Below are 20,969 nucleotides of genomic sequence, written 5' to 3' on the forward strand. Positions count from 1 at the left end.
TGTATTGATTATGTTTGACATTTAAAATGCATTAAGTGCAAAATTCCTGGACTTGGGCCTCTCTTGCATGGGTTTTGCTTCATCCCATAGATGGCAGCACTGGTTATCCAATATGGCAGCGCCCCTGTTTAATTCAAGAAGGGCCCAAGTCCAGAGATTTTAGTTTGCTAGTTCTCTGAAATGATAAAAATGAGGTGCTTCATATTATAGCATTTGTAAGCTATGAACTGGTGCTAAATCTGGGTAAAGTATTAATCATTTGGTGTAGCCTCCCTTAACCCAAGTGCACCTTTTACTAAAATGTCCACTATTTTCACTGCGAGCAGATAGAAATGTCTAAATTATGACTCAAGTAAAAAAAATTCAGTTTCTACTTTTGTTTTTTCTGAATAAATTATAACAGTTCATCCTATTTTAGGATCCAGGCCCAGATAAATACAAGAAGAATCCTCAAAATAAATAACAATGTAACAAAATAAAAAACAATTGATGGATGGATCAAAGTCCTTAGATTTGGAGGGACACTCTGCTGCTTTAATTAACCACCCAGCGTACGCCATCGAGCGGCTCGAATAATAATTCAGCGGCGCAGCATTGATTCGTGTTTACCTACAGGCTTTACTGAAGCAGGTGGACCTCGCTGTCTTCCCACGTCAAAATGTCATCTAATTAAACTGAATCTCCACGAAGACCCTATTGATCGCCTATAATCTTAAACAGAAACTGAACAACTTTCCTAATTGATATGGTTTCAAATTATGTTAATCTCACTCAGAAATACGTTTAAATGTTGATTTTTAGTAAATTCCTGAATGATGGCATACCTTTTAGTGCTTCTTGTGCAGGTTGATTAGAAAATGGCCGTTTGTCAGACTGAAGAAGCATGAATCTTAATTCTGGACCTTTACACTGTAGGACTGTATATAGAAAATGAGGTTCAAACCAAATGAAGTCAATTCAGTAGCCAATTTTTTCACGATACGTCTGTTGTCATGTTGGAACCAGGCGTCCTCATCAAGCTGTGATTGGTCCATGTTGGTCTTAGTCTACATTTGTATGGAAACCACTCTCACCAATCTGGAGAGAGCGCGCTAGAAGGCCACACCCCTTCCACTAAAAGCAGGCTCAGGAGAATCTGTCAATCAAAAGCTTCGCAAGCTTGAAGTGAGACCACCTACTTTTATTGAGGCATCTGATTGGTCAGTTTATAGCCTGAATAACTTGCACTACAGAAAAAATATCATGAAAAAAATTATGATTAGCAGGAACATGTTTAAAAGATGCATAGAATGACTAACAGCTGTTTATTTCTCTATAGAATATATATATATAGTCTATAGTCTATCGCATTTGAGCTTTTTGAGACAAAAAGGTACTTTCTGTTTGGAAAGCGAGGGGTCACTCAGTCCAGTTCTCAAATATAGTCAATGGGTGGATCGCCTCCTTAAGTCTTTGTCCTTTTCTTCTCTGTTGTTCTTCCTGAACACCAACAGCTGCATAAGCAAACACCTGTCTATTGGTCCTATAGTTTGCAGATGACACCTCCCTAAGTGGTTTAATTTCAGATAAAGGTTCAGTAAGCTCATCGGAGCGAAAATGTTTGGTATCTGGCTGCAGAAGAAAAAACTTGGATCTTAGTGCTCTGAAAATAAAATAGAAAAAACTAAATTGATGTTGAAACTTCTCACAAAAATATATATTTTAACCTTGGGGATATTAAAGCTAATTTGAATTTTTTTGTTTGTTTGTTCATTTTGCATAGCAGCAATTAACAGCAGCCACAAAAAATACAAAGATTATTAAAACTATTAATTTTAATAGTTAAAGTTTTATAAAATTAAAACTTGTGGAAAGCCAAATCTGACCTGTGGGTTCTCCGGAGTTAAGATGATGCTAGGAGAAGTTACAGAATTTTATCCTAACGTCTGCAGGATTGTGGGAATTTCTTTCTTTTTAACTGGAGAAGTGATGCATTTGTCACTTAAAAAAGAGAATTCTTCCTCATGAATGAGCGCGGCGTCACCTTGAGCAGGTGACGCCACGCTCCAGGTTTCTGTGTTTGCCGATGAAAACAACCCGACTGGGAGAAGCACAAAACAAACGAAAGTGTGCTTCCTTCCCCCGGAGGGCATATTTAGACAGTAATGAGCTGATCCAGCGTGCTGGAAGGACAGAAAAAAACATCCTTCCAGGTTTGGTGAGATGGACGGATGGATGAAGGAAGAGAAAGAGCGTGGAAGTGCGCCTCTGTGGGACAGGGAAACCCATCTGCTGCTGCCCGTCACCAAGCTGCTCACACAAAGAGTGAGGCATCCAACCGTCGCTAAGGAGGTTAACTGCACCCTGTGTGTGAGTTCCTGACCTTCTCCTTCCAGTGGAGGACGCCGATGATGACGAGGATGAAGACGCAGACTCCGATCAGTGCGATGGCTGTCAGAAGAACGCTGTTGCTCGGAGTCAGGTATAACTTTGCGCTCCAGCTAGAGGAAAAAGAGATCAAACACGATGATGTTGATTTTGTAGGAACCCAAACGATTTAGCCGGTACTATTTCCACAACACGTTCATAACAAACCAATGAAAGGGAAGTTTCTTTGAAACAGTAATCCCCAACCACAACTGTTGTCTCGGGACGCAGACAAAAAAACACAACCACCATTTTTTCCCCGTTTTATTTTGTAAGGAAGTTTTATTTTGAAAAACTACTACGTCCAACTCCTTCTTGACGCACGTCAGGTCGTGCGGTCAGTGTTGAAAATTAATCCGCTACTTTCTTAAAGCGGCCGCACCGACCGTTGAATTTAACTAGCAAAGTTAATAAAAAACAAACAGTTGTGTTTAGTTTTGTTTTGGGCAGAACAGAGGAAACAGAAGAATAGTCTTCAAAATAAAGCAACCGACCGTCTAATGTTATGAGGATGCTGCTAATAAAGTTGCTTAAACGGTTTTTGATTACGTTTAGAAAATACCAGTTGAAGAACAGCTTTTCCTTTTTTTTTTTGCATTTATTTGTCCATCGCACCTTCAGATGAAGCTGAAGTTGGCGTCTGATTTCTGAGCGTCTACTTTGACAGTAAAGGCTTAACAGAACGTCTACATCACACTTTATTGGTTCCTACATAAAATCTTGTGTAGAAATAAAGTTTAAACCAGCTGCAGATAAACGTTGAAGACAAATTTTGCTCTTAAAAGTGAAGGGAAACTGGAAGCTACAAAAATCAAAATCAGACGCTCACTTCAGCCTCGTATAGGCTGGACTGGGACAGGATCGTCAGACATTAAACTGGTCTGTGGCCTGAGAAAGAAAAAACATGAATCTAAATGTATTGGACACTTGTTTTTCTCCGTATCTTTCACATGTTCAGCTGACTGGAGCTTATTTACAGAGCAGGAAACAGACACAAAACGGGTGATGACAAAGTGAAAAAGTGTGAAACGCGGCAGCGCTCAGGTGGTACTGCGTGAGTCATGGTACCACTCATCACAGCTGCTGCGGATGCCTTCCTAAAGTGAAGCTGGAGACTGCAGTGATGAACGACACTCAGAGTCTGTGTGATGGAAAGAGTCTGCATCCTGTCCACATGTCAGAGAAAAACAAGTCAGACTCTACTGAAGATATAAACCTTCTGAATTCATCTATAGATGTGGTCCATCAGCTGAAACGTGTGGAAAGGACTTCAGGCTGTGCATGCATAAATGAATCACCTTTTCCCCGCACAGGAACAGGAAATTATGCAGGGAAAATGTCAGGCTTTCTTTACACCGAGCGTACCGTTCCTAATATGTGACGACAAAAAATGGGACAAAATTGAACATAAACGCGAGCAGACATCTGTGCCGTTCGTCTGCGCATCCCCGCTGATTACCGACAGCCGGGTGATAAATTATACAGGCCAAGGGGTCATCGCTTGTTTTCTGCAGATATCATCTGATACATTTAGGATCATTTGCTCTGAATTTGAGAGCTAATCGTCCCCCGTCCCACTCATCCAAACTCAGGGGTGTGCTCCCTTTTTGTTGCGTACTGTAAACCGCCCACAAAGTATCTGTGGGAGTTTGTTTGTGCTGGAAATGCGCACATAAAGAAACAGTGGGGGGGGGGTTGCATGTGTTTGTGTGAGCAGAACAGCCATCTGGAGCTTCTCCTGGGACTTCAGCTACACGTACATAACACCATAATAGCACGAGCGTTCGCGTTGATATGTGACAGCGCTGGGGAGGGGGCTTTGTTCCATTCAGATGCAGCAAAGCTGCTCTGTTAGAAATGTCATGTAAAGGCATCACCGGAGAATTCAAATGTTCTGCAGAATCGCAGCTTTTACAGGATTTCCCTGATAATTAAACACAAACTCTTCAACTGAAATGGCATTTTCGTTTTTACCTGCGAGGATTATCATGTGGGAAGGGTATGACGATAAGCTGGGAGTTGGGAATGATGGCGGTCCACTCCTGCTTCCTTATGTTCTGGATAAAGGAGAAAGACACATGAGATGATAAGCGACACTTGACAGCAGCCATATACAGTAACATGCAAAAGTACGACACCCACAGACTGTCCCCTTAAGGCCTCACGCTTCTCCTTTGAGGATCTGCAGACACTATTTTAAGGCGTCATTCTCAGATTCTCCATTTTTTTAAATGCACTCCAGTTACGATGAGCTGTGTGCTGCTTTCTCACGTCTGATTTTTCTCCTACTTTAAAAATTGAACATTGAACCAGTGAACATTTTGAGCATTTACTGTAAACGTGCTAGTGAACCAGTGGGTTTTGAAGGGCAATGGTGGTTAGCTAGAGTCGGCCTCAGCAGCGTGTCTGCGTTTCGGTAACGAAAACAAACACCATCCGAACTTTTACAGAGACGGACGTGCATTTTGTGCGTTAGCGTGGGGGCGGGGCTGGCAGCACAGACTCTTCCTGGAAGGGGCGGTTCTCACTTATCTACGTCATAATGTGATGTAGATTGGTTTTTGTGAGGAGCTAACATTATAATACATTTTAATACTCTTTCTCTCTCTTTATCTATCTATCTATCTATCTATCTATCTATCTATCTATCTATCTATCTATCTATCTATCTATCTATCTATCTATCTATCTATCTATCTATCTATCTATCTATCTATCTATCTATAATATAATATAATATAATATAATATAATATAATATAATATAATATAATATAATATAATATAATATAATATAATGTTGCATCAACAACTATCATCCATCAGCGGCTAAATCGATTGACTGAGTTTGAGAGATGTGGACCTGCGTCACCAATGTGATCATTTTTGGTTGAAATAAACATGGAAAGATTTGGAAGAGGACTTTTGGTCTTTTCTTATCTTGAAAAGAGTTTTAAAGTAGAATTTGTTTCTGTTATTTTCAGCATGATGTAAAAAACAAACAACAACAAAAAAAAAACCAGACACACCAAAGAGCTTCTTTGTTCTTTTCTTAAAAGTCCTTGACGCCTGAAATTATTTCCAATAATGAAAAAAATGTTTTCATTAACATATAGTGGAGAAACATGGACTGTATTTTTGGACTTTGGAGTGGAAATGGTATTGGAAGTAGAATCAGAATCAATGAGGTTATGTGTATTTATTGCTCCATTTCATGTGTGAGTTTGGAATCAAATTGTGTTGCATTCTTTGGTAATCCAGATGACAGTGAAGTGCACACGATTTTTGGTTTCATTTTGTTACCAGAATCTAAAGCGATAGCCAAGAATCGGATGAAAATATCTGATTCTATTTAATCCAGATGAAATTCAGAACACTCCACCTATTTTCCAAAGCCACATAATCCCTTCTAGGGTCACGAGGTTGCTGGAGCCTTTCCCAGTTACTGTTGAGTGCACGTAGGTCACACCCTGGACAGGTTGCCAGTCCATCACAGGCACAGAGAGAAAAAAACACACACACCTAAGGGAGACACTAACTGATGCATATTTTTGGACTGTGGTAGCAAGCTGGAGAACCTGGAGAAGACCCACGCATGCATGCAAACTCCACACAGAAAGGTCCCAAGCCAGGATTTCAACCAAGGACTTCTTGCTGTGAGGTGAGTTCTAACCACTACACCACCAATCAACCGAAGTTCAGTTATTTTTTATTTCTAAATAAAGAAAATGATAGGATAATGGATACTAAAAATGTGTATATTTTCTTCCTGACTTAGTAGTTTTGTATTAGACATATTTTTAGAGTAAGCAGATAATCCAAAAGTTGGGACTGCTTGAACTCTGACCTGGTTTCTCATAAGGCCGTTGTATTCACAAGCAGCATTGAAGGTTTTCTGTGTGAAAGCCACTCCTGTGTTAACCTTGTCCAGGCGAGACGGAGACTGTGCTGCTCTGGAGCAGAGAGGAAAACCACCACCCAGCCATTCGTTGGAGTCGGAGGCTGCAGCAGTGCCCTTGGAAAAGGTAACTTACACCTCCGTGATGGCAGCATTAGTGCCATGCCTGGAAACAAATGCTGCATCTGTTCCAGGGACGCCCATTTATTCTGCGGGAAGATGCTAAATCAATCTGCACAAAGTCATGCTGAGGCTGAGGAAGAGGTGTGTGTGTGTGTGTGTGTGTGTGTGTGTGTGTGTGTGTAAAAAACGCAGACAAACTAATGAGATCTTTAAAATAATGATACAGCAAGGCTGCACTTTGCATTTGGTAAAATAATTCCTCCTTTGCTTGTTATCTGTTACCCATAATAACTGTTTTTTTAAACAAAAACATAATTAAGACATTATTTTAACTGCCCTGTTGTATAAGGAGCCTAAAATCCACTAAAGTCCAGTTTAGTTGTGTGTTTAGTTTAGTTTAACCATTTCCTGTTTAATTCTATGACTTTATGTTCTTTATGATTCCTGTTTATTACACAAATACTGGTTTGAAGCCTATTGGGATGACTATTGTTGCGATATGGGGCTATATAAATAAAAGTGAATTGAATTAAAATGTGCATGTTAATGAAAAAAAGTGAAGTTGTTTTTAAAGCGTTAGATTAAGTTTGACAGTCAAAGACCCACGCTAATGAAAATCGCGTTTTCTGTTTTTAATTCCTATAGATGGAGGACGTTTATAAAGAAATTTAAGCTGAAAATGGCATTTCTGAGAATTTCTTGATTTAGAGGCCGGATAGTTCCAATATTGATCACCATTTTTGTTGCAAGGTGTGGGGTGTGAGGGGCTGTGAACTAGCGGGAGAGCGTGAAAACAAGGGGATGATGGAGAAAGAAAGAAAGAAAACAACACTAAAAGTGGCATCTTTTTAATTAAAAGACCCCTGGGAACGCTTTGACAACGGCTCAAAAGATGAACAGAGTGGGACTTTAAACTTGGTTTATCTAGAAAAAATCAACCCTGTGACTGGAAGGTCGTGAGTTCGAATCCAGGCCGAGTCATACCAGTCATCCGCTCCCTGCTTGACCCTTAGCATGAAGGGGTTGGATTGGGGGGGTTAAACCACTATATGGTTCCCGAGCTTGGCTGTGTCTGCAGCTCACCGCTCCCCCAAGGGAGGGGTCAAATGCAGAGAACAAATTTCACACACTTATAGGTGTGTGACAGCTAATGGGAGTTTCACTTAACCCTGTGCTACCTTAGATGACCCCACCCTTGCATTGACGTGTTCTCTCTACCATGACTAAGGTGGATGAAGGTGGAAAGATTTCATGTAATCCATGGACACCAGTGAAGATCACAAATCATTGAAAAAAAAAGGTTCAGAGCAGTGTCTAGTGGGTCTCGATGACCCAACTCCCAATGTTAAAGTGCCTAGGATAACACAAGGGTTACAAAGGAGGTGATGTTGAACTTTTTAATTCATTTCTGCTTGACTATTAGAAGTTGTTTGGAAGCCACATAAATCATAAACAAGACTTTTACAAACAAAATCTGCTCTGTCAACTCTGAAAGAGCTCATTGGAGAATAAACAAAGTTCTCCTTTCTTTGGTCCAATCAGAGCTCCTTTCACCAACTGTACGTGACTTTAAAATGTTCACATGAAGGTTAAATTCCCCTTTGTTGAAACACGAAAAGCAATGGCCACAAGCCTGTTAAGGGACCCCAAGTCTGACAGATCCAGAGAAAAGAGTCCGCTGAGAACTCAGCAGAGGTTAGTCTAAAGGACAAAGCCTGTCTTTTAAGAAAAGATTAAACATCTGTTTGCGTAGCTGTGCTTGATTTAAAGATTAAACTTTTATTTTAAGACCTGAGAAAACCTACTGTAATCTGGGTCCATCTATTTTTAGGCGTCTTCAGGGGTGAGGAGTTCATAAGTGGATAGCGGACAGAATGTTTTAGCAGGAGGAAATAAACATTTCCGTCTTGACATTTGGCAGAATCTGGAAGTTGCTGCTCTTCCGCCGTGTTTCGCCGTTCCCGACTGACTGGAGAAGGACTACATCTTGCAGCTGTTTTAAATGAGCGCGCAGTAACGGCGTTGCGTTTTACATAACAAGCGCACTCTTGCCGCCAGCCACCGTCGCTTAGCTCTTGGAAAGCACAGCCATCTGTGTGGCAACTGGCGGGGGAGCGACGTCAGAGGCAAGTCGGCTTCCATACCGCTGCCTGGGAGCAGATCTGATCTGGCTGTTTGGAAGAGAAAAGTGTTCCCAAGTCTTCAGAGAGACACAGAGATACTCTGGTTCAAAGCCAAGGAAACTGGCACAGTACGAGAGACAGAGATGGAGGGTGAGTGACAAGCAGAGGACTGATTAGTGAAATAAATCACTCGGAGTAGAAAAAGGGAATTCCCTGGGCGGAAGATAAGTAAGCAGGAGGAGAGAGGCTTGAGTTAAAAACAAGGAATAATAGGACAGAAGCTAAACGATATCCAAGCAGAATTTACACAATATTTCCTTGTGAGGGGCACAGCAGGAGTTTACAGCACAGATTTAAAGATGGATAAGACAAAAATACTGAAAGCTGAGCTGCTAACCCAACTGGGTGGCATGTCTGCCCTCGTTTCTAGGAAATTCCCAGAAGCATCTCCTCCTTATTATATGTTCTGTAGATTTAATGAAGTCCCTCCCCTCCCGGTTCCCTTCGAGGAAGGAAAAGACGTCGACTCGGCATAATGGGCTTCATTCTTAGGCATTCATTAATTCGCTTTGTAGACCAAATGGAAGAAGATGAGGAAAAACGAGGCGGGGAAGCAGATCCGATGGAAACATATAGGAAGGAGCAGGAAAGGAGACAATAAAGCAGCGTGTTTGATTTGAGTGTTTTGTGGTTCTGCTTCTGTGTGGCGGACCAAAGAATCTGCAATCCTAATCAGCTGCTTGATGAAGACCTCGGTTCCACAGGGGGAGAAGGAAGAAAAAAACCGGGCTCTGTATGACAAGACGGAAAACAGACGGGTGCAGAAAGATGAACGGAAGAAGGATGGGATTTGAAGACAGGAGGTGTAGAAATGTATCATATCTACAAAACCATCAATCAAATATGAAGCAGATCACAGAACACAGGCTTGTGTGGGCTGCATCCAGGGAGTTGTTCAGGTGTCGTCTCCCTGCAGAGTTGCTAAAAAGTCTGCGGCAGTCAGATGTGGCTTGTTGGTATTTGCGTTCTGGCTTTTTCCGCCTTTATCCAACCGTCCTAATGCCATGAATCGTTAAATCCGGTGCAATCTGCCACGAGAAGGCCCACTCGTTCACTCATTGTGATTCCGAGGGGTCTTGAACCCATTGAGGGCTGGAGGGTGGCTGGAGGGTGGCTGGAGTCCATCTGCGAGTCGTTCGAGGACAGGTCAGCGGTCCATCACAGCGTTCCCTCTCACACTGCTGTCAGTTTACAGCGTGAGCAGATTGAGGCTGCACTCGCGCTTCTCCTAACACCAAACAATCTCACCTGTTTTGTGACATTTAGGTGGTAAAGTGTGGAGCCGAATGTGTGAGTTTGAAAAACAAAAACAAATCAAAAACGTTTCGTGGTTTGTAGGTTTTAGATTCCCTTTTAGTACCAATAACTTCCCTTCACCTCAACAGGCTCGGCTTAGAAAAGCGTTCATTAGCGTTCCAAATGGATGTGAATCAACCGTTTCTCAAAGATTTCATGTGTTTTTATTTTAGGATGCTGAGCCAAATCCTGCTTTATTGTTACTAACTACAACCGGATAAAAGTAGAGCAAAAATCTGACTTGAATTTTGTTCTGTTATATCAGCTTTTAGCTTAACTGTCCCACATAGGATTTTTTTTAAAGGATTTTTTTTCAATTGTTTGTTTAATATTTATTTTGCATGAATTTGCATTTTTCTTTATTTAATTTTTGATTCTTTCTAAAAAAAATGTTTTTCCTTTTTTTAAACATCTTGGTGGTTGGACCGTCTTTCTTTTATGAAGAAGGAAATAAACATCATTAACAATATCCAAGAGAAATTGAAAATTCCACTAAATACTGTAATAGTTTCTGTTGATCACTGATTTCACTATTTTCATGGTTCAACAGTTTTATGTTTTAGTATTTTACATTTTCAAAATAATGTTTTCATTGTCCTGGTGTTTAATGTTCTAATGTTTAATTTATACCTACTGAATAAATAATCTATCCAATCACTTGTGGTTTCATCCACTTTTTTTGTAACTGCTTTTCTTGCTGTTGTGCTCAGTTTCTGTACCAAATACGTCATCATTTGAGTGGCGTTTTCTTTTCCCGTGTTCATGTTCACAGGTTTGAAAGTTTTCATAATCTAGCTTTTATGAGTCAGAAAGAAGAAGGAACGTCTTTGTGAATAGTCGATGACCCTTTACACTAGATCGTCATTCACTGAAGACAAATATGAGAAAGCAGCTGAGCAGTTGTTTCATAGGTAGTTTTTGTCTGTAAATATATGAAAAACAAAAACAAAAAACTTTGTCCCTTGGAACTTGCTCAAAATACAAATATTAGGAGATGTTTATTTTTTATTTGAATTAATTAAAGTAGAGTAGATGTCAGCACATTGTAACCTGATTTAGAGAAAACCTGATTTTTTTTTGTGCCTCAAATATGAAGCGACTGTGGGGTTTAGGGAGAGCTGGCTTGTTTGGCATAACTAATGTGATAAAGTTAATGTGAGGAAGGAAACCCTCATTTAAGTCATTTAATACTTATGGCTAATCAAGAAGAAAAAAGTCTAAGTAACCTGTTCCATGCTCACTACTTTCAAAGACATAAATTGTTCTTTCTATAAATTATGACACTAGTAAATTTTTTTCCTGGAACTTTTCCGGCTTTCAACATAATGATCCTGCGGCTGGTTCTTATTTTCGTGAATTTATTAGACAATAAAAATCTTTGTTGAGCCTTTGTGAGTTAATTAGGGACTGGGAATGTTTGCAAATGACATAATTGGGGTGTAACTATAATATTATTGTTTGGATTCACCTCGGGGTTTAAATTTCATTAACAAATAATTGCATTCCACTTTTCTCTCTGCTGAAGCGCGAACAGATGACTGTAAGACGGTACGTTCAGCAGAAGGACTCGGAAGCTGCTCGCTAACGTGTCTCCTAACGTTTCTGCTCACCGTGTCTCCGGCTTCCCGGGGGATTCCGACGTAAAGGTGATCCAGGAAGTTGGCGCTGCGTCCCAGGCCCAGCACAGTGTAGGGCAGCTGAAGGGAGAAATGGGCCGACTGACTCAACTGACCGGCTGCAGGGAGGAAGACAGACGCAAGATCACATTATTCCAACAATATTTATTATTAAATAACCAACCAAATGACAGATGACAGTACTTGCTTTTAAGGAAACGACTCAACAATATTAAGATGACAGCTCCTTATGTCGCAGAGATCCTCATCTGAATGGCTTCTCACTTTGATTTATAAATATGTAGAAAACATGACAATATCAGAGCCAAACTATGAATCGAGTGAGAAGTAATGATCAAGCACTGTGCCACTTTGTTTGTATACTTAAAATATCATTAATGTTACAATGCATCTATCTAGTTATTTTGGTAAAAATGTTTATTCAAAACATGGACAAACAACGGAAATTGTTGTAATAAATAAGCACATGTGTTTCCTGTGATATCGTTTCCCCACTTCAGGAGGAAGCCAGGTCTTTACATTCCATCATTTTATCACTATTTTATCATGGTGTGCGTATGTGTGTGTGTGGGGGTGGGGGCGGGGGTGGCGGTTGTCGGCACTGTTTGACTTGTCATCTTGTTTTTAAATTTTATTGTATTTTATGCACAGCACTTTGAGTGACATGTGTTGTTGTAAAAGTGCTTTATAAATAAAGGTTGATTTGATTTGATAAAAAGCTGTAGTTAAGCTTAAAGTTGGGTAACTAACCAACAGGTTTCAGCTAAAAAATTGTTGGTTTAAAGACCCACTCCGATAAAAATGATGTTTTTAAAATGTTCTTGTGGCATTTTTCTGATGATGGAGGACATATTTTTATAAAGAAAATTAACTCTAAAATGGCATTTTCCCGTATTTCTTTATTTAAATTGTTGGGAATCAGAAGCAGACGAAAAATTCTGTTTGAAGAAGCTTAGGTGTGACATAGGACCTACAACAGCAAGCCACGTAAGCTAGCGAGAGAGCGTGTAAACAGATGGGTGATGGGAAGAGGGGGGGGGGTTGCTCAACACCAGCAGTCCCACCCACAACTCAGAGGTGAACTTCTAATGAACTCCTACCGCTCTGAGGGTACTATGTCCTAGTAAACAATATAGTATTTTTCTCGTATTTTGGCCACAAACAGCAAAATCATTAAAAGACCACTGGGCGCATTAAAAATTGATCAAACGATGATTTAAGTGCGACTTTACTGGATCATTAATGCAGACACTCATTTAGCATGAAAGCTGAAGGAACATCTGGTTCCACCTGCAGTTGTCATCGGTATTCCTATGAAGTTTAAATGGTTTGAATAAATAGGCACAAGTGGTTCTAGGAATGGTCCCTGAGGTACACCTGGATGTTAAGTTACAGCTTCAGCACTTCTGATATTTTTATGTAAAAAAAAAAAAAAAAGGTTACAAATGTGAATTTTTCCATTTTTCCTAGTTTATTAAATCTTTGTGTTTACATCTTTCCTTATTATCATTACTTGAAGTTTGAAACATGTATAACATCAGGTGTCCACTTTTCAATTTATTGCTTTTTTTATTCAGAAATACTTTTGCTTAAACATTTACTTTCTCCAAAGAGTTTTTTTCAGGTTTCCTCTGTTTTGCGATGTAATGACAGATTATCTGAATAATTCTGATCAGATCAGATTAACAAACTGAAGTCATAATAAAAAGAACACAAAACAAACCTAAACAGCGACTAAGGTACGGCAGGGAGAGACTGGCGCTCAGACCCTCGGAGGGATCACACAGACAGAAATCACAGTGAGACACCTGCAGCTTTTGCAACACCTCTTCCTCCCTCTCACTTACTCCCCGCTCTCCCTCCCAAACCCTGTGTGCTTCAGTTTTTCAGCTCATCTCTCTCTTCCTCTCCCTCTCCAACAGGATGCATCACTCTGATTTGGCGTTTTGCTTCTCCCTCTCTTCCCCCCTCCTCTCTCGCTTTACTTCAGCTGCTGTATCTCGCCCACGCCACCCGACTCTGCCAAGTGCAGCCGACATAAATCAACCTCTATGTGGTAAACAAAGAGAGGAAAGGAGTGAGAGAAGGAGGGAGAAGGGAGAGATAGAAAGAGCCTGGAGGCAGCCAGTGATCAGAACTAATGTGGATGGACTGCGTATTGCCGACCAGGAGGAGCAAAAAAGCTTTGCTCCTCTATTTTTGCTATGCTGATCGTAGAAATAGGAGGAAAAACAGAAAACGTCCTGTAAACCTGGGCATATCGTCTATTTCAGCTAAAATTTTTGCACAAAAAAAGCTGTAATTTACTTGTATGGTAACATGTCCTAAAGTCCAGTAACATAAAAGTTTCCACTAAAGGTTGTAGGCTTAACAAACCCTTGATGAGCTCTTGATATCCCTCCAGCCATCACTGGCCCAGGGCGTCTTTCCTAGACTTATCTTTGGTTTAAAAAAAAAACAATCTCTTTATTTATTTATTTATTTATTTATTTATTTATTTATTTATTTATTTATTTATTTATTTATTTATTTATGTCAGGAGGTGAGGCCATCATGACCACCGGTATGTAGGTTTAGCAATTAATTGACTTAGTTGATGAACCAATTTATTTTCCTGCAATCCAACCAGATTGATCTGACTGACGTGATCAAATCGATTAATACCTTTCTGGAAACCTTTCAAAATTAAATAAATCGATTATAATCAATTTTGGAAAAACATATTAGGATTGAGGCATAGTAGGCTTTATTTTATTCTAAAAAAAAAAAAAAACGACCTAGTGCATCACAGCGGACAACACACACGTGATGTCAGCTAAACGGATCAGTCCATCATTCCAGTCCAATGTGTGGAAACACTTTGAATTTAGCTAAGTCACGTGACCATCCAGTGTTTAGAATGTTCTAAGAATGTTCGCTTTGGATTCTTTGGATGTGGAAAAACAACAGTGGGCTGAACTTTAGGAAACTAAAATGTGAATGGATTTGACATGAATTCTTGTTTACGGTACTCGCTCTTGGGACACATATTTCATTTACACTTGATTATCTTGTAAGAAGTCCAAGAATTCACCTGCACTGTTCATTATCAGGTATTCCTCTATGGTAGAAATCTGGCTAAATATGTCCTGGATCCATGTTAGGTCAGTGAAACAGATTGTTTAAAATAAACCAATATCATCTATGAATTTTATCACTAATCACAAACTATGATATGAATCGAATTATTGTTCAAATTGACTGTTACACCCCTACACTGTATACATGTAACCTTCCAATCAAGTTTTTACCCATTCAATAACCTCTCCCTACATTTGGAAAAAAACAACTTAATGTCTTCAGACCCAAGCTAACATTTGAGCTAACCCTCTGCACCGCGTTAACAGTTGTGGTAACATAACCCAAAATGTGATGTCCACACATGCCATGTCTTAGGAGGTTAAAGATGGAGGAACTAAAAGCAGATTGTTGCAATGCAAGCTTTACTAAATATTTTTATTGATGAAGCTTTAAAAAAATGTAATTTTGACAGTTTGCAGAAGACAGAGTGCTGTTGTTATTGTTTCTTGTGAACTTTAATGCTGTTAGCAGATGGGAAATCTGTAATGTAAACTTGTGTAAAGGCGTAAGAATCTTTGTGTCTTTATCTTTCTATTCTTAGCAGTTTGGCATCAAAGATGTTGCCCTTTTGTCTACCCCCCCCCATCTATTTTGGCTGTAGCTCAAACTAGAGTTAAATTATTCATGTCACTATAGCTGTGGACTCGTGCAAAGAAAAAAAAGGGATGTGAAAACAGCAAACTCAGATAAACAGAAATTAAATCTGACAATTTCCAGCATGTACATTGTAAAAAAAAAAAAAAAAGTTGTGCAAATATACATTCAGATGGGGGGGGGGGGGGGGGGCAAAGACAGAGGAGGATGTGTTTTTTGGGCGGGACAGGGGCGTTTCAGGGCAGGATGTGGTCTGATGCTTTGACAGGCTGCTCCTTACTGCCAGGTTGGAAGAGGTGGGAAGCTTTGGCCACTCAGGAGGATGGAAAGGATGAGTATGTGTCTGTATGTGTTTGAGGGGGGATCAAGCGGGGTTACTCTGCAGGCAGGGAGCCCGGCTTAGTGTGTGCACGGCACCGTGCGAGAGTGTGTTTGAACAGACCAACAAACACGACTGGAGCACCGCCATCGCCGAACACAGGGAGGCTGGCAAAGTGTGGTTTTCTGAGCTGTGTTTCAGAGCGCCGGCGTTCGGTGAGTGTTTGCCTCCCTGTTTGGTGTTTCTGCCCTCAGCAGAGCCAGTGGAGGCTTGGCAGGGAGCCCCACCATGCATACATGATTGACAGCCTGCAATCCACCTCTGAGAAGACAATGCAGACTCAAAGCGGCTCAAGGGAGCCTCAAACTTCCAGGAAACTCTCAAAGCTGCATGGTGTACATCTTATTTAACAGTTTAATACTTCATTGCCAAACCAATAGAAAGACTCAGTGCAACACTCAAACTCATACATATGAAATTAAATTAACTCTTCTCCAGGGACTAGAGGACTGGGAAGAAAGCACGAGTTAATGAAGTTAAAGAAAAAGCTTTTTTCTGTCCATGCAATTCTCTGTCTTTATTATCTTCAAGTTCAAATTCATCTCCGTTCTTTAAAAAAGTATTAATACGAACATTCAAATAGGGTTTAATGTCAGGAATAGAAAGAAACTTTATTGATGATGCCTTAGTATGCCCTCATGGGTGGATACAGAATGTCTGCAGGCGAATACTGGAAAAACCTGTAGAGGGCACACAGGTGGCCTGCAGGAAATTTTAAGATCGTAGATCCCTAACCCTGTAGAGCAGGGGTGGGCAATTCCAGGCCTTGAGGCCCGGTGTGTCTCCATTACTTCCCAATATTCTTGCCTATGGCTGATTACGTGTCACTTTTGATAGCGTGTAACTTATGTTATGCTTACAAATACTTAACTATTCACTCACCACACATACAACAATGGTACGTTCCATTTTCATGACGTCCCTCAAGGTATCCAACAAGCCTCAAGGGAACTGCAAGACACACCTGTGCTATACCTTAAGATGTGACTGCACCTCTCTACGACCCTCTACGGGCCAGACAACCCAAGACAGTGTATACTGATTTACAGATGTTAAATTTAAGGACTTTAAAGAACACTTAAACTCTAAATTAAGACACAAACAGGCAGAGTCTGCTGTTTCTTGCTCTGCACATGTGATTCAGCAGCCTTGATCCCCAGTGTGTCAAGTTTAAACGGTAAACTGTGCAGTTTGCCTCATAGGGATTTCCACGTATCGGTTTGAACCACAAATAGTAATCCCTATTTTCAAGCCATTTCTCCATAAATGTGCACTTTCCCATTTTCGTGCACCGACAACCACAAGCTAATTGGTGAACTGAGGTTAAGCAATTTACGACAAGTTCACAGCTTTATGACAAAGCACATGGCGTAAATGGTGTATACTTGTATAGTGCTTTTCTATCTTCTTCAAGGCCCAAAGTGCTTTACGGTCACAGACCAGTTCACACATTCACACACTGATGGCGGCTCTGCTGCTGAACACTGGCGCCAACCTTCTGCCAGAGGCAAGGTGGGGTTCAGAGGTCGACCGCTCTACCACTGCACCACATTCTTGAATATTTTTTTTTTCGAGAGACAGGAAGTCCCACTGAGAAGAAAATTAAGACTCAATCACCAGAATTTATGACAATTTAATGCTTTTTAAAGTCTTGCTTTCATTGTTTTAAAGCTCTGCAGCCAACATGTAATAATAACTCGTATGGTCAGCCCTCCACACGACTTTAGATGACTAAGCCATTAAATAATACAAACTTAACTGTTTAAGAAGGAATCAAAGAGCAGAAAAAATGTATTTCAATTCAAACAATGAGCCTCCCTAGCTGCAATCATCGGATCACCAGTAACAGGAGCTTGCAGTTCACTCAGTGGCTTGATGATGTTTTGTGAGTTGTTGAGACTCCATGCTTTCAGTCTAAGATAAACACGCCCAATAGATCTGTGCAAAGACCGAGCCCGATAGCCTGATATCTTTCCCTCTGATGGTTTACAGCTGCTCATAGTGGAGAAAAGCTTTTAATCTTTGATTCCTGTTTGCCAGTCGCTGAGTATCTGAGCTGACACTGAGGGCTGAAACTAATTTGGAACACTGCACATGTGCATGAAATGATTTCAGCTGTCACGGTTTGGAGTCTCGATTTGCAATATGTTAATTCTATTTTCCCCTTTTGTGGTTTGAAGAGTGAGTGCTTGTTCTTGCATTACGGTTCTCTGTTCTGTCTGCAGCATAGCGGCAGATAGAAGCACGATGAGGGGATGGAAACATGCCTCGATGAGGGAGGAGACAAACTTTTACTCCTGATGGGGTTGAAAAAGTAAAAGAAGTGAGAATAAATGCATGAAAAATCAGTCAGGAAGCCAGATCAGAGAAAGGTGTATCTAAGAGAAAGCCACAGCTACTGTTTGTCTCTCTGTGTGAGTCCATCCTCTGACACTTCATGACACATGTTCTCATGTCACGTCTGTGAGGTTTACATCCCCCAGCAGACATGCAGAAAATAGAACTCTGATCAATCTAAAGGTTTGTCTGGCTACAGTAACAAACACAACAGAAACAGACGGCTTTAGGGCCAAAAATGTGGTATTCCCAGCCAGTTTATCAAGAAAAAAGAATGCTTTTGGCAAACCCTTTTTGGGAAAAAAACACGTGAGTACTTGCACATATGCTCCCCCCCCAGGGGCTTTTATACGAGAGGAAAAAAAATCTGAAATCCCTCGTTCCAGTCGCTATAGAAACCATTTGCTCCCATCATGGCGATAAAAGGAGCAAATTGCAGAGCTGCAGGGTGGAGCCATGAGGGATAGTAGTGCATGTGCACAGTTCAGTTTGACTGAAGAGCCTGCCCATAAAAGGATGCCGTTAACTGAGCAATGATTGCAAAAGTAAAGCACAAAGATTTCTGGTTTCGTTGGGTGATTTGCCGAAGACCCAGAGGGTTTGACTGCTAACCTGTCCTGTTCCTCTTGGGGTCAACTGTCATGGTTTGAGTTTGTTTTGTCTTGGTTTTTGCTTTTGTTCTTGTTCTGTCTTGTTTGGTTCTGTTTCCTGTTTTATTTTGAAAGGGTTCCTGTCTTGTCATGTCTTGAGTTTTACTTCCTTGGTCCCCATCTGCCCTGATCGTGTTCACCTGTGTCTTGTCTGCCCTGCCTGTATATAAGTCTTGTCTCTGCCTTCCTCTTGTGCTGGTCCATTAACCTCTGGTCATGTGTTTCACGTCCTCTGGTCTTAGCGTCCTTGTTCCATGTTTCTCGTCACGTCACAGTAAGTTTTCGTTTTTGTTTGGTCATCCTGCTCTGCAGCGCTTTTTGTTCGTTTAATAAACCTTCTAGTCCTGAACCCGTTGGCCTCCCGTCTCTGCGTCTGGGTCCTACCGGCTCTCGAGCCTCCCCGCACATGACATCAACATGATGTGACCAAACCAACCATCTTGAAAATCCCAAGAGGTGGGATGTAGGATAGATATGTTTAGGTGGAAAAGGCCCCCATACTTGAACCGGGAGTGATCCAGATTCCAGTTGGCTAGTCCGTGCTCCTGTCCTTGGGCGTGGACCTCGACCTCGCCTCTGGCTCGTCTAGAACTCCCAGCCGTTGCCCAACTCCATCTGGATGAAGGCCATCTGCTGGACTCTACTATACAACATGTAGTTGTAGAGTTAGATAAGCTCATTCCTTCTTTAACAGTTCTGGTACGTCGCCTTTCTATCCAGGGAAAGGATCCCTCCTTCATGTGGACACCCCTGAAGTTTTTTCTTTATTTCCTGAAATCAGTTTTTTTCATAAGTTTTTCCTTACCTAGAAGGAGGGTCTACAGGCAGGGATGCCAGTTAAGCTTAGTCTGTTTCCTTTAGTTTAGCAATCAGCTCTTGTATTTTACAACTGATTTTATGTTTTGTACAATTGACATAATATTGTTCTATATGAATACAATTAAATAAATAAATTCAATCTAGCTGCTTCTGTAGAGACCTTGGTGACTTATTTCAGTAAAAAGAGCTAAATGATAACAGTTTTAACATCTATACTAAACTCTTACAATCCTGTTCGTATGAATGTTTGAGCAGCAGTAATTTGACTAGATGCAATGTATAAAAAATCCAAATAGACAAAAGTTCATTCAGATAAAAAAACATCAAGAATTAACTAAATATATTAAAATCTATTTTTTCTAAAAGAAAATTACGCGTCTTTTTTTTAGCTTCATCATAAAAGATCTGAAACTGCAGACAGTTTCATTACACAAAAGCCTTTTAAGAGTTTTGAGCCGAATAATGAAGCTTTCAGAACAAGGTTACTTCTGAGGCAGCAGCTGACTACAAAGATTTAACAGGTTATTAACTTTTTTAAAGTAATTTAAATGGTGAGAAGTTGGAGGGAAAAGAGACGGAGCGGTAGAGCAGAGAGGTAAAGGCTGGAAAACCAGACGAGAAGAAGCCTGATCAATAGTCAATTCTCCAAGTGGATGGTTAGCTCCTCTCTTGTTTTTTTTCCTTCCACAATATTTCCCTCTTTTCTCCTTTCCTTTGTTCTGATCTTTGCTCTCTTCTGGTCTAATTTTACCCCTATTTTCACTTCAGTGCCTTTTTCTCTGTGAAATTCAACTCTATGCTTTCAGCTCTGTCCTCCCATTTTCTCACCTTTCAGCCCAGTCAGTTTCTCTGATCCACCTCGTTCCCCATCTTACCATCACATTGTGAATTTTCTCTGCGTGTTTCAGGTTTATCCTTTATACAGTGGCCAATAGAAATGGTCGGAGAACTGCGTAACTTTCACCGCTGACCCGGTGAGCTCTTTGTAAATGGAAGGTGCACTTTGGCCGTAGATCAGGGGGAGACGGAGCGTGATGAGCTGGCTTTTAGGACGGCACATGACGCAGCAGAAACAAATGGAAAGGACCTAAAGTGATAACACATGAACACAAATACAGACTCGTCTGATTCCCCATTTGAGTTATCAGTCAAGTTGCTTTGGATTTCCAAATGTCAGAGTGATAAGATCAGTGTGCCGTTAGATAAACTGCTACAGGTGGGCATTATATTAAAGGTTATGCATGTGTAAACAACTGTGCACGGTGTGCGCTTGGCTGACAATCCTTTGAACTCATTATACTAATTGGACAGTCTGCAGAAAGCTGCACATTGATCTGAGCTCTTACGGCTCTCCTCCAGCCTGGTCCTCCGGTTACTTTTTACTCTCAAAAAGCCTGGAGTCGATCCCTAAAGCCTGTTACCATGACAACGATATCCATCTGATTTCAATCACCAACTTAGGGGAACTAACAGCCAAATATTATCGGTTCAAGTAAATAACAGGTTGTGGGAATGATAAAAAGCTGGA

The 20,969-nt window shown here is 40.7% G+C and overlaps 1 protein-coding gene across 1 annotated transcript in view; it reads right to left on the reverse strand.

Annotated features, from left to right (window-relative positions):
• The window catches only part of itfg1 (integrin alpha FG-GAP repeat containing 1), a 159,142-nt gene that overhangs the window by 9,371 nt on the left and 128,802 nt on the right, over positions 1 to 20,969 (reverse strand). The window contains exons 15-17 of the mRNA XM_023953696.2: positions 11,516 to 11,640; positions 4,381 to 4,463; positions 2,363 to 2,480 (exon numbers count right to left, since the gene is read on the reverse strand). Coding sequence (XP_023809464.1) covers positions 2,363 to 2,480; positions 4,381 to 4,463; positions 11,516 to 11,640 — 326 coding nt within the window. The remainder of the gene's footprint in view (positions 1 to 2,362; positions 2,481 to 4,380; positions 4,464 to 11,515; positions 11,641 to 20,969) is intronic.

This window comes from Oryzias latipes, chromosome 3 (genome assembly GCF_053564925.1).
Source record: "Oryzias latipes strain Hd-rR chromosome 3, Olatipes_Hd-rR_3.1".
In the NCBI taxonomy this organism is placed as follows: domain Eukaryota; kingdom Metazoa; phylum Chordata; class Actinopteri; order Beloniformes; family Adrianichthyidae; genus Oryzias; species Oryzias latipes.